The 13972-nt window shown below is 46.2% G+C and overlaps 1 protein-coding gene across 19 annotated transcripts in view; it reads left to right on the top strand.

The window, feature by feature from the left end:
• Window positions 1-13972, top strand: part of TENM4 (teneurin transmembrane protein 4) — a 929900-nt gene that overhangs the window by 843089 nt on the left and 72839 nt on the right. For 12 of the 19 annotated variants that reach the window (XM_083170223.1, XM_083170225.1, XM_083170235.1 and 9 more), the window contains 2 exons: window positions 5842-5940; window positions 12257-12403. In XM_083170223.1, the coding sequence (XP_083026349.1) occupies window positions 5842-5940; window positions 12257-12403 (246 nt within the window). The remainder of the gene's footprint in view (window positions 1-5841; window positions 5941-12256; window positions 12404-13972) is intronic. The other 7 variants (XM_083170236.1, XM_083170239.1, XM_083170233.1 and 4 more) reach the window with 2 other exon arrangements.

Here is a 13972-nt window from a genome sequence, read left to right as displayed (position 1 = left end):
TAATGGGCAAAACCGTGCTGCAATGCAGGTGGGGTAGACGTAACATGTGCAGAGAGAGTTACACAATTGCGTGTGCGGAGCAGGGACACAATGACGACACAGAGCAATATCTTTTAGTATGTACGCACTATATTGTTTCCTTGGAGTTCAATGGAAACGTTGATGGTATCGCTCATAGAGCGGATCGTCTGGTGTGTACCCGGCTTTCGTTGACAACTGACCTAAGGTGCGTATCCCAAACAGACAGACTGCCAATTAGTATGTTGTACACTTGGGGTCGTATGAGAGAGGTCGTTGTTTTGAAAAACGGTATTAGCACTTTTATTCAGAGGCGCCGGGTTTTTACTGGGGCAAGTCGGCGCAGCCGTGTCCCAGTTCTGTTTGAAAGGGCCGACCTGGGTTCAGGATCCCGAACCCACAACCAGGTGAATTGGGCTGAAATTCTAAGTGGGGATCCTCAAGGTTCTGTGCTGGGGCCACTTCTTTTAAATCAGGGCTAGACAATTTTTTTTTTTTAAATCTAGGAGCCAGACCCAAAAGTGCTGCTTTTCTACATGCTTGTTGCTACGGGTTTCTTGCTCGATGCCGGGGGTTGCTCTTTGCCAGGGGCACATGTTCATTGCCACGGGAGATTATCCCTCCTCCTCTTCCCTCCCTACTCACCGTTACCATGCACGGTAATGGCATCAGCCGGTAGACAACACACCCAGCTGTATTAGAGCTGCTGTTTCAGATGTCGCCTGTGCTCGTGAGTTAATCAGAGCTCACGATCCGACAGTCAATCAGGATCTACCACTGCCGCTCCTGATGGCTGCTGAACTGCGAGCTCTAATTGGCTCGCGAGCCAACTCGAGTTTTGAAGTAGTCACTTAGAAGCGCACGACTCTTCCCGGCCATGAGCAGGAGCTGCTTTTTGGTCGCCAGGAAGCACTATCTAGTCACCATGGCGATCTGACACCTGTCAGCCCTATTTTAAATATATTTAATAATGACCTCGGCGATAGTCTAGTGAGAAAAGTGTCCATTATGGCAGATGACACTAAACTGTGTAAAGTAATAAAATCAGATCATGTAGACTCTCTATAGAGCGGCTTAAATAAATGGGTGGATTAGGCAACAAAATGATAAAGATGAAGTTTAACATCGATATTGAAACATGCGCACAATGTATACTATTATATGGGGAAAATCTAGTGAAATCATTAATAGAGAAGGATTTGGGAGTTCTAATCAAAAATAGACTCAGTTGCAGTGCTCAGTTATAACCCGGGTCGAAATTGCCGGGTTGGCCGACCCGGGTTATTAGGTGTTTACACACCCAACCTTGACCTCGACACGTCACCAACACATGCCCCGTTATTTTTGCGACGTGAAAGGGTCCAATCATATTGAACTATAGATCAGTAATAAATTGGACAGCCATTTTGTCCTCAGGGATTCTAGTTTACAGATAGGCAGTAACCTCAACCCACAATTGTGTTGTTGTTTTTTTTTTTTTGGGGGGGGGGGGGGGGGGGTACGGGTTGTGTCATTCATGTACAGTCATTGCCACTGGGATAAAGCCTACCATATACGTGTCATTTTGTTTATTTTCTATCATCTCCCCTTGAGATAATAGCTCTCAGTTCTAAGCCCCCTTCCTCATTCGGGGGAGACTGGAAGTACGTATGTCCGCACCGGCTTAAAATCTCCTAATCTGATATTAACTTTATCGTACATTGTAATATCTGATCTGTCTGTGAACACCTCCCACCATATCACAGCAGCCAGCTCATTACAGCGATGAGACTAGACAATCAATATGCCAATCATCCGATACGTCCAGAGTTCAGACTCTGTGCCTGTGATAAATAGCAGCTATACTCTTTAAATAATATATTAAGTATAGATTAACGATTCGAAGTTAGAGGTTACCATTAATTTTTTTTTCCTGCGTTTTCCTGCATTGTATTCCTCCACACGTCAGGGCCGGGCCCCAGGGCGGTGCATAAGTACTTAGCTAGTGGTTAGTCTCAGGATTGAAGATTTCATTCATTGCATTTCCAAATTGTGCGTATTCTCTGACCTTGTAAAGTTTATTGCCTATAAAATTGGTTCGATAAAATTATGGAATCTTTCAAAACAATTTGAAACGAGTGGAAAGTAATAAAAGTCAGTAATATTGGCACAGATGAAAGGACATTGACTGAGAATGATATTAAACGTCGCAGTGAGCCATCCCCTTGTCCTTGTGTAATGTCTGTCTGCATGGCATCCTTCTGTGTCTGTCTGGCCTTTATGTGTCTTTGGCTAGTCTGCTTTACCCCTGGGCTAAAACCTGATGTCCCGTTGCTTCTCCGCTTAACGCATCTGTAATACTTTCATAGGACCGATGAGCAATGGGATTTTACAAGCAAGCTGCCGGAATCCACGCAGGACGTAGAACATTCCTGTTTCCGACGTCCACTGCATTGGACGTATGTCAATTGGGAGTACCTTGGCAATATCCGTTACATTTATGGATGCAAATTGACAGGAGCTGACGTGGTCTCCGGCACTTGCTCCCAGAATCCCGGCGACAGACAAGGCCGTTGGAACACAAACAAGCGCAGGTTATTGATCCGTCTTCTGATCAGCAGGATATAACCTTCACTGGTCAGGTCAGAGGTGACCAGAAAGCTAGACAGCTGCATGAGTGGTAGTGAAGTGTGCTCACTTATTCCACAACCGGCCCTGTTGCTGGATTGTAAAAGGGGTAAATCTGGTACTGAAATTCATGGAAATGGGCACCAAATGGGCGAGGCTAGTTGTAAAGTGAGGTTTTGACAGATTGTGTGCTGGACTCCCTTGCTCCCGACCTAGGGATGGCCATCGACCATCGATGATTCTAAATCATTGATGGTTCATGGCCGATGTTGAATACTGTTGCCATTGATGGGGGAGAACCAGATGGTTTCCCTCCATCGATGGAATAGCAAAACAATGTTTTGCTTTTTTTTTTCAAAGTGCCAGGACACGGAGCATAGCTCCGACACCCGCGAAGCCCCGCCCCCTGTGTTTTGATTGTCCCACAGGCCAATCAATCAAATACAATAGATGACCATCAATATGTAAAAATATCGATGGTCGTCCATTGCATAGTTAAGCACTATCGATGGCCAGCTGCAGAATTGCCATTGATGGCAACCATTGATGGCAACCATTGATGGCAACGATGGCCATCCCTATATTAACCAAGCAAAACTCTTAGAAAAGGGACCCTACATTTGAAGATGCACTGACTATAGACTGTATCAGAGGTTCCCAAACGCGGTCCTCGTGGCACCCCAACGGTCCAGGTATTAAGTATACCCATGCTTGGCCACAGGTGAATTAATTAGTAACTCAGTCAGTCTGATTTAACCATCTGTGCTGAGCCATGGATATACCTAAAACCTGGACCGTTGGGGTGCCTTGAGGACCGCGTTTGGGAACCTGTGGACTATATCTGTAGTACTGAGCACTATAATGTAATTATATTCTGCAATCTAACATAGAGAAATATTGAGGTGGTTCGCATCTGATAGGTCCCTAACGCCTGGGGCTTGAACCTTAGGGGGAAATGTAATCGGATGATAGAATCAGAGAGTGAGAGATTTGGTAAGAAAACTCCAGTTATTTTTTAAAGCCGCAATCATTTACACTGCAAAACCGGTGTGATTTTGCAGTGTAAATGATTTGCCGCTTTAAAAAAAAAACTGGATATTTCTTAACAAATCTCTCACTTTCCGATTCGAACACCCTATTAAATTCCCCCCTAAGTGTTAAGGAGCAGCCACCAGATGAGGTCACGTGGTCTTGGCTGATGGGTCCATATGTTTTTGTCCAAATATTATGCCAAGTGCCTCAATTTAGATTGCAGAGTTTATTATAATTACCCTGATTAGCAGTGCTTAGTACTATAGGGTGTGCACTAATACAAACATATGCGTCCATTAACTAACTTACAATGATGGCGGAGTAGAGGGTGAGGGTCCCTCTAGCTCGCTCATGTCTAAATTATACTTTCTAAATAACACACAGTGGGGCAGATGTATTAAGCCGTAACAAGAGATAAATGCAAGGGTGATCAGGAGAGATAAACGTCCAGCCAATCACCTGCTAACTGCCATGTTACAGGCTGTGTTTGAAAAAAGTCAGTAAGGAGCTGATTGGCTGGACGTTTATCTCTCCTTATCACCCTTGTATTTATCTCGTGTTAAGGCTTAATACATCTGCCCCATAATGCCCAAATTTGATTCTATAATGTTTTAACCCATTACAGACAATGGGCCAGATGTATTAAGCTTCAAAAAGTGATAAAATGGAGAGTGATAAACAACCAGCCAATCAGCTCCTAGCTGTCATTTTTCAACCCAGCCAGTAACATGGCAGGTAGGAGCTGATTGGCTGGTTGTTGACCACTCCCCGTAGTATCAGTCTTTGAAGCTTGATCCATCTGGCCCAATGTCACAGACTTTGGAAATATAGTGCCTGATTCAGATCGCTAGGCAGCGTATAATCGGGATGCAGTGTAAATCCCGGCGTTCAGAATCCCGACGCTGGAATCCCGGCCGCCGAAATCCCGGCCGCCGAAATCCCGACACTTTCTCCCTCCGTGGGTGTCCACGACACCCCTGGAGGGAGAATAAATTAGCGTGCCGAGCGTAACGAGGCACCGGGCCCGCTGCGTGGCGAGCCCGCAAGGGGGGGCGATCCACGTCCCCCCCCCCCTTGTCGGGATTTCGGCATCGGGATTCCAGCGTCGGGATTCTGAACGCCGGGATCCCGACCGCCGGGATTTATTACTGAATCCGTATAATCGCTGTCTAGCGAGCACCTTAACGCAGCCCCACCGAACGAACACCCATCCCCCCCCAGATTTCTCCTGCCTTCGTAAAGAAAAGTCGCTATACACTGACTAGTCTCTACAATGTGAAATGCTTAATCACTGTCAGATGTGAAGTTAGCAATGCAATATTCGCATAGCCTTCAGCACTGATCAGACTGGACAGCTCCAGGAGCCCGGATATATATATATATATATATCTCCTGGGGATCCCGATGATAGGTCAAAAGTGTCTTGGTTGACAGTAGGTCAACATCATATGGTTGACACAATTTTTGAATTCTTTGAACTTTTTTCATACCTGACCTTCCTTGCAGACTCTGATTGGCAACAGTAATGTGTGCCGAGCTCAGCTGTAGTGGAGGGAGGCACCTGATCCAAAGCATGATTATTGGGGATCCACGTGCTCAGGTGTCTTCATTGACATCATTAAAAAACAACAACAACTCATGTCCATTTCCCAGTGTCGATCTTTTGCATGTCGACATATTGATTGCCGACCTAGACGCTGTGGATCCAATGATCCATACCCCTCAGCGTCCTCTCCTGTGACATGCTGTAGCTAATACTGTTATGTGTTATACTATTTTAGCCCGTTGTAAATTCAACGTGCTAACAGTTCAAAATTCAAATAGGGGAGCCGCACCCACTGCCGGTGAGTCAGTTTGGAACGGCGGTTGGTGCCAGCGGGTGTGGCTCCCCTATTTGAATTTTGAACTCTTGTGCCGCCACTGAATATAACAGTGTTGGTTAATCTGAACAGGGACACTGAATTGTGCCCTCTCCTGCGTTCCGGGTCTCCGAGTGGCACACTTGGGCAGGAATTGCTCAGTACCGGATGCCGTGGAGCGGACATATCAGGGGGGTCCATTGAGTGTGTGTATGACACGTTTACAGGCACTGTGCATGTTATGTGTTCCACCGGCCCAGCTCTGTCTAGACCTAAACATATCAATTTAACACCGCTCCTTTTCTTTCCCTTTGTGATTTTGTAGCCCCTGCACAGCCGGCTAGCACCCAGCACTTATTCAACCCTACCTTAAATGTCCTGTCTTTTATTCCCCAAGCCCACTATCTGGATAAGGTAGTGAAAGGTATTGTATCGGTCTTCCTTCCTTTATTTGCCTGTTGTCTTTGTGTTACCACAAAAATGTTGCAACTGCTATGTCTTCTTCCATCTGGGCAGAGATTACTAATGCAATCATCATATCCTAATTCCACTGGCCAGCCCCTGGTCTCACTTCCAGAAAGAAATAAGAAACTATTTGGGGGGTGTACGGATGCCGCCCCGATACCGTATCCAAGTATACATGCACTAATCTGCAGATAGAATGCTCCGGGTTGATTGGCCGGACTGAAAAATCAACCTCTATCTGTCATTTATCTAGAACAGGAAAATATTAGTTAGAAGCTGGTTAATTTCATTTTAACTCTCTTAAAAGCTGTGCTGTATCCCACTCTGAACATTATAAGAAACCTTAGCACTCCCTGTGATCCAATTCCTTCACAGCGTGTGTAGCCTCCCTACATGTTAAACAGCCCTTCTAGTCGCATCATGACGTGACACAGTAGCGCCTAGCGTCTTTTTCCTGAAAATTCATTAAAATGCGATTTATTTGCATTTTAATAGGACACACAAGCAGCTTCTACTGACTAAAATGATGTGCAGCATGCCTACATTCTGTATACAACCATAGTGTAACTGCATATGAAATGTTATGTTTCCTACAAAACAATGTAACATTCCATGTTGTGTACAGCGGCAGTCACAGAATATAAACATGCCCCGTATGATTTTACTCAGCAGAAGCTGCGTGTGCGTCTTATACGCCTAGTAATGCAAATAAGATGTTTATTTGGCAAAAAAAAAGACACCAGATGCTAAAACAAAGTAGCACAGAATTCCCCACTGCATTGCGCATTGAGGCAAGGTGTATATTAAGCTTCTAATACTGTAGCCAGATGAAAGTATCCCCACTGTGGATCCAAGGCATTATTTACTAACACCGACACAGGGCTGAGTTTACCAGCGCAGCGACAGAAAACCACCAATTTCCATGATGACACCTTAGAATGTAAATATAACTATACTTCAGCATTTTGGCCTGTTTCTCTGCCAACTTTGGAGGGACTATGCCTAGTTCTAAGATGGTTCTAGTAATCCACTGGCAACTTTAGTACAGTTCCATTACTGGCTTCTTATTCAAAGGTTCCTATGACCTCTTTTCAAACCTCTCCTGGCTGCCATTTTGTGGGTGACAACTCTCTCACAGTGCCATAGCTTGAGGTTTTGGCTTGATAGTAAAAAGATGCAAGTTTTATCAATGGCCGTGCAATATGGCGTCACTTTGTGCCCAGTGTAGTCTGGTGGCTGCACTTCGTGAGTTGTGGTGCGCTACAGTTTATTCAAGCTTGCGTCTGTCATGGAATAGTTACAAGAGGACAAAAAGATGGAGATTTATAGGGAGTGGTCAGTCTGATAATATTCAACAACTTTTAGCTGATTTGATACAAACGTAACAGAGATGCCATTTTGTACAGTTAGTGACATCACTGAACATTGATTTGGCCCATAAAATGGCTTCCCTAACTGTTTATAGGCAATAAGTACACTTCAAATACGAGTAAATGTCCCTTATAATTAACAAAACATTTTTTTAATAACAAAGTTTTTGAATCCCTTAACCGTGGCCCTCCAGCTGTTGTGAGACGACAAGTCCCATCATGCCTTGCCACAGCTTTGCTATTAGTTCATGCTTAAACTATTGCAAGGCATGCTGGGATATGTAGTTTCACAACAGCTGGAGGGCCATAGTTTGGACATGCCTGCCTTAACTATATATACACACTATGTAATGTTTTCTCAGACTTAGACGCTACTTCTGTGAATTCTCCATTGCTTTCTGACTGAAAAGTTTTTCCCGCCTAAATGTCCATTATTTGGGAAATAATATCCGCAGTTGTAGAGGCCTCCAGCACGGAGCAGAACAACCTATTTCTGTGGAACGTTCACTAGGACTAGTAACATAACTGAGGCACGAGCCCCACAACACCTCGTGCCTCGATGATGTTCTTAGTGAATCGATACGCACAAATAGGTCGCCTGAGCATTTTAAACGCACGCTAAGCCCTGGTTGCGCCTGAGCTACAAGTAGTCTACGGCTTATCTCATTCATAAACATCTGCAATTTTACTGCAGGTACACGCTCGCTATTTCCAGGGCATTTTAAAGGATTTGAGGGGGGTTTTTTTGTGTGTGTCCAGTAAACTAATGGTCACTTATCTGCTTGTTTGGAGCCGGTGAGTCAGTTTTTGCCTTAGTTTGCCACTGCGTCTGCCAAAATAATCGTCCCCTCTGTATAATCCAGCGAGCACTCTGTTCAATACGGTCATTTCTGATCCCCCATCACTTATCCCGGCCATTAGGATGCATTGAATGACTGCAGCCTCGTATTGCTTGGGCTGCCATAATTAGTATTAGATGTATTCTCGAAGAAAAATTAGGCAGAAAAGATTTAAAACGTTGGTTTTTAGACAATGCCGCTTGTGTGTGAATAGCAACGGTTTTTCAGATCCATTTGTCTTTCCTAATTATTGACTTTTCATCTCCCGCTTTCAATACGTTAATTGAGTCAGTGCTGAAATGAAGCAGTCAGCTATGAATCTTGTGCTATCCTGAATGTTTTCCAGGGACTTGTATGTCATTAAAAGTTCCATTGCTGGCAGTAGGTTTTGGTAGTACAGTGGGAGCTCCAGGTGCCTGCTGCGGTACTCTATTATGCTTGTATTATTGCCTAAGCACCGATGTCAGGACTGAATAACGAAAAAAAAAATCCCTAAATTCTTATTTCCATTACGCTTTCACGTTTCCTAAGGGGGGGGGGGGCTTTGCATTGTCAGGGCCGTACTCACCCATGGCACTGCTGGGGGAAATAGAGGGTACTTGTGTATTATCTGGGCGCCCAAGATTTCCATCATAGGGCATTGTACAATCAAAAATTGGTCGCATCGCATGTCATCATATCGCATGTGATGCGATGCAATGCGACCCGATTTTTAATTGTACAGGCACCCTGATGCCTGATTCCTATGTTAAATGCACCCCCAGACTGGATTTTTAATTGTACACCCATCCCGATGGGTAATGACTATGTGAAATGCCCCCCCCCCATTGTTAACACCACCCCAGTATCAATGCCAACCCGAAGTGTGGTGAGCGCAGCGAGCCCGCGAGGGGCGGCAGTACATGTCCTCTGACCTTTTCATACCCCCACTATCCACGTCGGCATGGAGTTGACTTTAGATAGTGCAGCGAGCCACTGAGCCCGAAGTGTGGCAAGTGGACGTGGATTACACATTTATTCAGCGTCCCCCCGCTGGGCTTGCTGCGCTCGCCACACTTCGGGCTCAGTGGCTCGCTGCGCTCGCCACACTATATAAAATCAACTCCATGACGATGTAGATAGTGGGGTTATGAAAAGGTAGGAGGACGCATACTGCCACGCTTCGGGTTGGCGTTGATACTGGGGTGGCGTTAACAATGGGGGGGCATTTCACATAGTCATCACCCATCAGGGTGGGTGTACATTTGAAAATCGGGTCTGTGGGTGCATTTAACATAGGAATCAGGCATCAGGGTGACTGTACAATGTAAAATCACGTTGCATCGCATGCCATTATAATGGCATGCGATGCGACGCGATATTAAAATTGTATAGTCAGCCCTGGAAACCCTCAAATCTGGTCCCATCGCATGCCATCGCATACCTTAATTAATGGTATGTGATGCGATTCGATGGGTGCCCGGATAATACACAAGTACCAAATAGAGCATATGGGGGGGGGGACAGAACTCCCTAATTCTCAAAAGAGATGCTACCATGCTGAGACTTGTAGTTGGAATAGAGCAGGCATGGGGAACGTTCGGCCCTACAGCTGTTGTTAAACTACACATCCCACAATTCCCTGCAACAGATTTAACATGGCCAAATAGCGAAACTGTTGCAAGGCATACTGGGATGTGTAGTTCAACAACAGCTGGAGGACCAAAGGTTCCCCGTCCCTGGAATAGAGCAACAGTTCTATTCTGTGCATAGAGATGTGATGGTTAATGTACATAGGGCCTGATTCTCAGGCGCACCCAATGTCGATGTTCACGTAGTACAGCGATCTTCTGCCACTGCTTGTGCGCATCAATCCCTTAAACCACCTACGGCGCCTGCGTTCCACCTGGTGTACTCACAATGGCGCAGCGGAAACTGAAATGCAGGTATCCGAGTATTGCTGCCCGTTCCTGCGCGGTGACTGGGAGCTAGCCAATCAGACGCACGAGATGGTCTGCCCTATAGGCGTGATATGCGTGTGTCATAAGCGGGGACCCGGTCTATGAACATGGATAGAACATGGAACATGCTTAGAACCCATTGCCAGTTGTCGTGATCCTTCTAGAACCCTGCACCTTTCAAATCCCATGCACTTCCTCTTTCCTACCTGGGGTGGTGCTCTCCGCTGCGAGGCTTCTAGCACAGACTGGTCTGTATCTCTGTGTTGAGATACAGACCAGAAACACCAAGTAGAGCTGAACACCCCAGGCAGGAGAGAGGAACTGCGCGGGATTTGAAATGTGCAAAGTGCTAGAATGATGGGAGTTGTAACGAAGATGAGCTGTTGTCTATAGCAACCAACCGGATTCTATCTATTATCTTCTAGAATGTGTTAAATAAATAAGAAGGTGAATCCGGTTGGTTGCTACGGGCAACATCTCACCTTCAATAGAACTCCTGTTTCAGTAATTTTACCCCTACGTGTAAATACGTAGCTATTGGGTCCTATACAGCATAGTATACCTTTTTATATGCTCTAAGAAGCAGATTATTCCCAGGGAGAAGCTGGGAGAGGCAATTAGCTGCCTGGATCTATATAGACTCGTCGTACACTTACTGCGCCTGGATTGATGAGGGAGCTTGTAACGTGCATTAAAGCATCTAGCGTTCAGGGTAATTGCTTTTATCATAGAAAGAGAAGACACGGCTGTAAAATAAAGGCTGCACTTACATCTTACACTCTGCAAAAAAAAAAGATTGGCTTTACAGCTCCGTACGGTTCTTTACGGGTCCCCAGAAATATACCGCATCGCGTATAGAAGAGTGGGGAACATACACAGCCGTGATAGTTTCCAGAGCGCGATCAGCATTCGATCGGTATCAGCTGTGATTATAACGGGCAACGGAATGATACTGGTTGAGGCAGACGGAATAGTGGTGGAAGTCCACCCCAGCGTCCAATCATAGTCCGATCAGAATCGGTTATGCCGTTAAGGTAGACGTTGGTACATGGGGATATGGAGGGCAGTGTGCGCTCATCTTCTGATTACATGACACCAGTGATTCTGGAAGTGGCCCAGTAGAATGACCACCCCTAGGTGTTTGGCCAAGATGAACAACGTCCGTTTCGAGGCTCACCTCAATGATCTGGTTAGGTACTTGTGCGATCTTGGCACATTCGATGCTCTGCGAGGGTCTTCTCTAGATCAGATTAGATAATCTAATTTAGGGCACAGGTGCATTTTAGGGCGTGTTCTAAAACGACTTGGCCATGGGGCTTGGTCGAATGTTAGATCTTGGGTGAAGTCTTGGTGTAGATTCACTTTTAGGTCATAGTTTGGTTAATATTAAGGGTCTGTGAGCCCTCATAGATGTTGGGATAGGCTTATGGACTTAAGGTGCATACACACGGGGGGAGATATATTGCTAGCAATATATTGCTTGCAATATATTGCTGAGCAATATATTGCTCAGTGTCTCCTTTTCATCAGCGACCAGAGATGGTCGCTGATGAAAAGGAACCTCTGCTGGGGGAGCAGCAGAGGTAATTAGCTGGTCGCAGGAAAAACGGGTCAGAAAACGGGAGCGCGCGCCCGGCGATTTATCGCCGGGGCACACTTCCATCACTGGCAATATGGTCGCCTGCGACCATATTTCCAGCGATTTCAGCCCCTATCGCCCCCCGTGTGTACACAGCATTATAGTAGTTGATGTGTTCTTGTATGGGCGTTTTAGAATCACGCAAACTATTCCATCATTTGGACCCCTTTTTTGGGTTCAGTTGCAACCTTTCAGTGGGCCGGTTCCTCGGGCACTGTTAATAAGAAGTCTAGTGCGGCTTTCCTGTCCTGGCGGGTACAGGGTATATGGCCTTTTGCCCATTTATTTAAACATTTCTATTGGTGAATGCTGTTTCCTGTCGGATGAACTGTACTTATTTATTTATTTACAGTTTCTTATATAGCGCAGCAGATTCTGTTGCGCTTTACTTGTATTTTCATGTCCGCAAGGCTGTAATTGTGGCACTGTTGGTTACTTATCATGTTCCGCACCATAACCGGTGTCCCTTGTTGGCTTTTTTTTGCAGAGGGATGCCCGGGCCTGTGTAACGGAAACGGCAGGTGTACGCTGGACATGAGTGGCTGGAACTGTGTCTGCCAGCTGGGGTGGCGAGGAGCAGGCTGCGACACCTCTATGGAAACCGCCTGCAGTGACAGCAAGGACAATGATGCCGGTAAGACGAGCGATGGTACAGCGCAGGACTCCCGCTCCAGCGTTCTTATCACCGTCATTATGTGGAGTGCTTGTCACCCATCCATTGCAGTGATGGGGTAATTGCAGGCCATGCTGGGACGGCGGTGCTATTATTTGGAAAGATCTGTAAATAAAGGATGCGCGCAGGTAATGCTGGCCATTAGTTTCCTCTATAATTATCAACAGAATCTGTTCAGTTCAATCAGGGGGTCGCATCTAGCGTAAGCAAACGTGCCAGCTTAATAGTAGCAATGGGGGGGGGGGTTGGTGCAGCAAATTAACCCATGCAGGCAGAAAACCTGCAGCGCCTTCCCTGTCTTCCCATACAGGAACACTTCTCATGCTGGGAACCTGAGATATGCTTGGTTAGGATGAATGAGGGTCTCCCAAGTCCGTTCCCCGAGTCATACTAACGGTCCAGGATCAGTTAGTACCCTCCCTGCCAGAGTGAAATCCCGCCCCTGTGCAAAGCTGCAAATGACATCGCAGCCATGTGAAGAGGGCGAAATCCATTCTAAATCTTCTACCATCGAATGAATTCCCCACCCCCCACCCCTGTGTGCAGCGGCACGTAAGCCTGTGATTGACTTCAGTGGCTCTCCCTCCCAATGGCCGGTATCCGCCTGCAGTTTTACCAGAAAACACCAGGATGCCATACACAAATGCCCACCGCCTGTCAATCATCTTGCCAACGGCCAGCTATCGCTATATTCGTTCACAGGGGGGAGCAGGCGCACAGGGTACCGTGTGCGCGTGCAGTCTCCCAGTCATCTGCATGTCTGCAAATTCGCAGCCCATGATAGGGTTTGAATCGGACCCTTACTTAGTACCTCAGCCAGTTGGAATTTATTTATAGGAACCCGGGGATGAAGGATTCGTATTACCTAGGCCAGGATAGTACTGGGGGTGGGGGGGGGGGGGTCAGTAATTGAGGTAACAAGACTTCTTATTGTATAAATTTACATATACGTACATTGAATAGTAATAGGCTGTTATCAAAGGTGGTGCCCCAGTCCCAAACCGTGTTTCTGTGACATGACGCTACCACTGTACACCCGCACAAGTTGGCGATGAATGTCAGCTGCTGGTGTACCCTTTGGAAGCAGAAATCTGATCACGCATCAACATGTGACCATTGTTCTGCCAATCCCGCCATCTTACATCTCACGCTGGGACAGTATGACTGATATGAGGTGCAGCCTAATGGCCGTGAGGATAAGCCGCATTTTGCCTGCTCCGGACTGGCGGGAAAATAAGCCTTAAGGTCATGGGTTTGCAAAGTTAGACATTTAAGTTCTCCATGTACGATCCTGCTTCCGGCCTACTTATAATCCAGATAGCGTTGATGTCGGCTGTTGCGGTACCCTATTTATACATCGCCCTGATGCTACATAATGCTGCAGTCCTCTGACAACAGCAGCTTAGAGTGACCGGAATATTTAGCTTAATAAATAAGCGTCCGGATCGTTGTGTAAAAACAGTTGTAAATCTACATAAAGTGCCACTTGAGCCTTCAGAATCCCCCCCCTTCCCGGCCGCCTTGTACAGT

Source organism: Crinia signifera, chromosome 2 (genome assembly GCF_055691185.1).
Source record: "Crinia signifera chromosome 2, ASM5569118v1, whole genome shotgun sequence".
Classification (NCBI taxonomy): Eukaryota; Metazoa; Chordata; class Amphibia; order Anura; family Myobatrachidae; genus Crinia; species Crinia signifera.
Note: the sequence above shows the minus strand (reverse complement) of the source record. Positions and strands in the feature narration are given on the sequence as shown.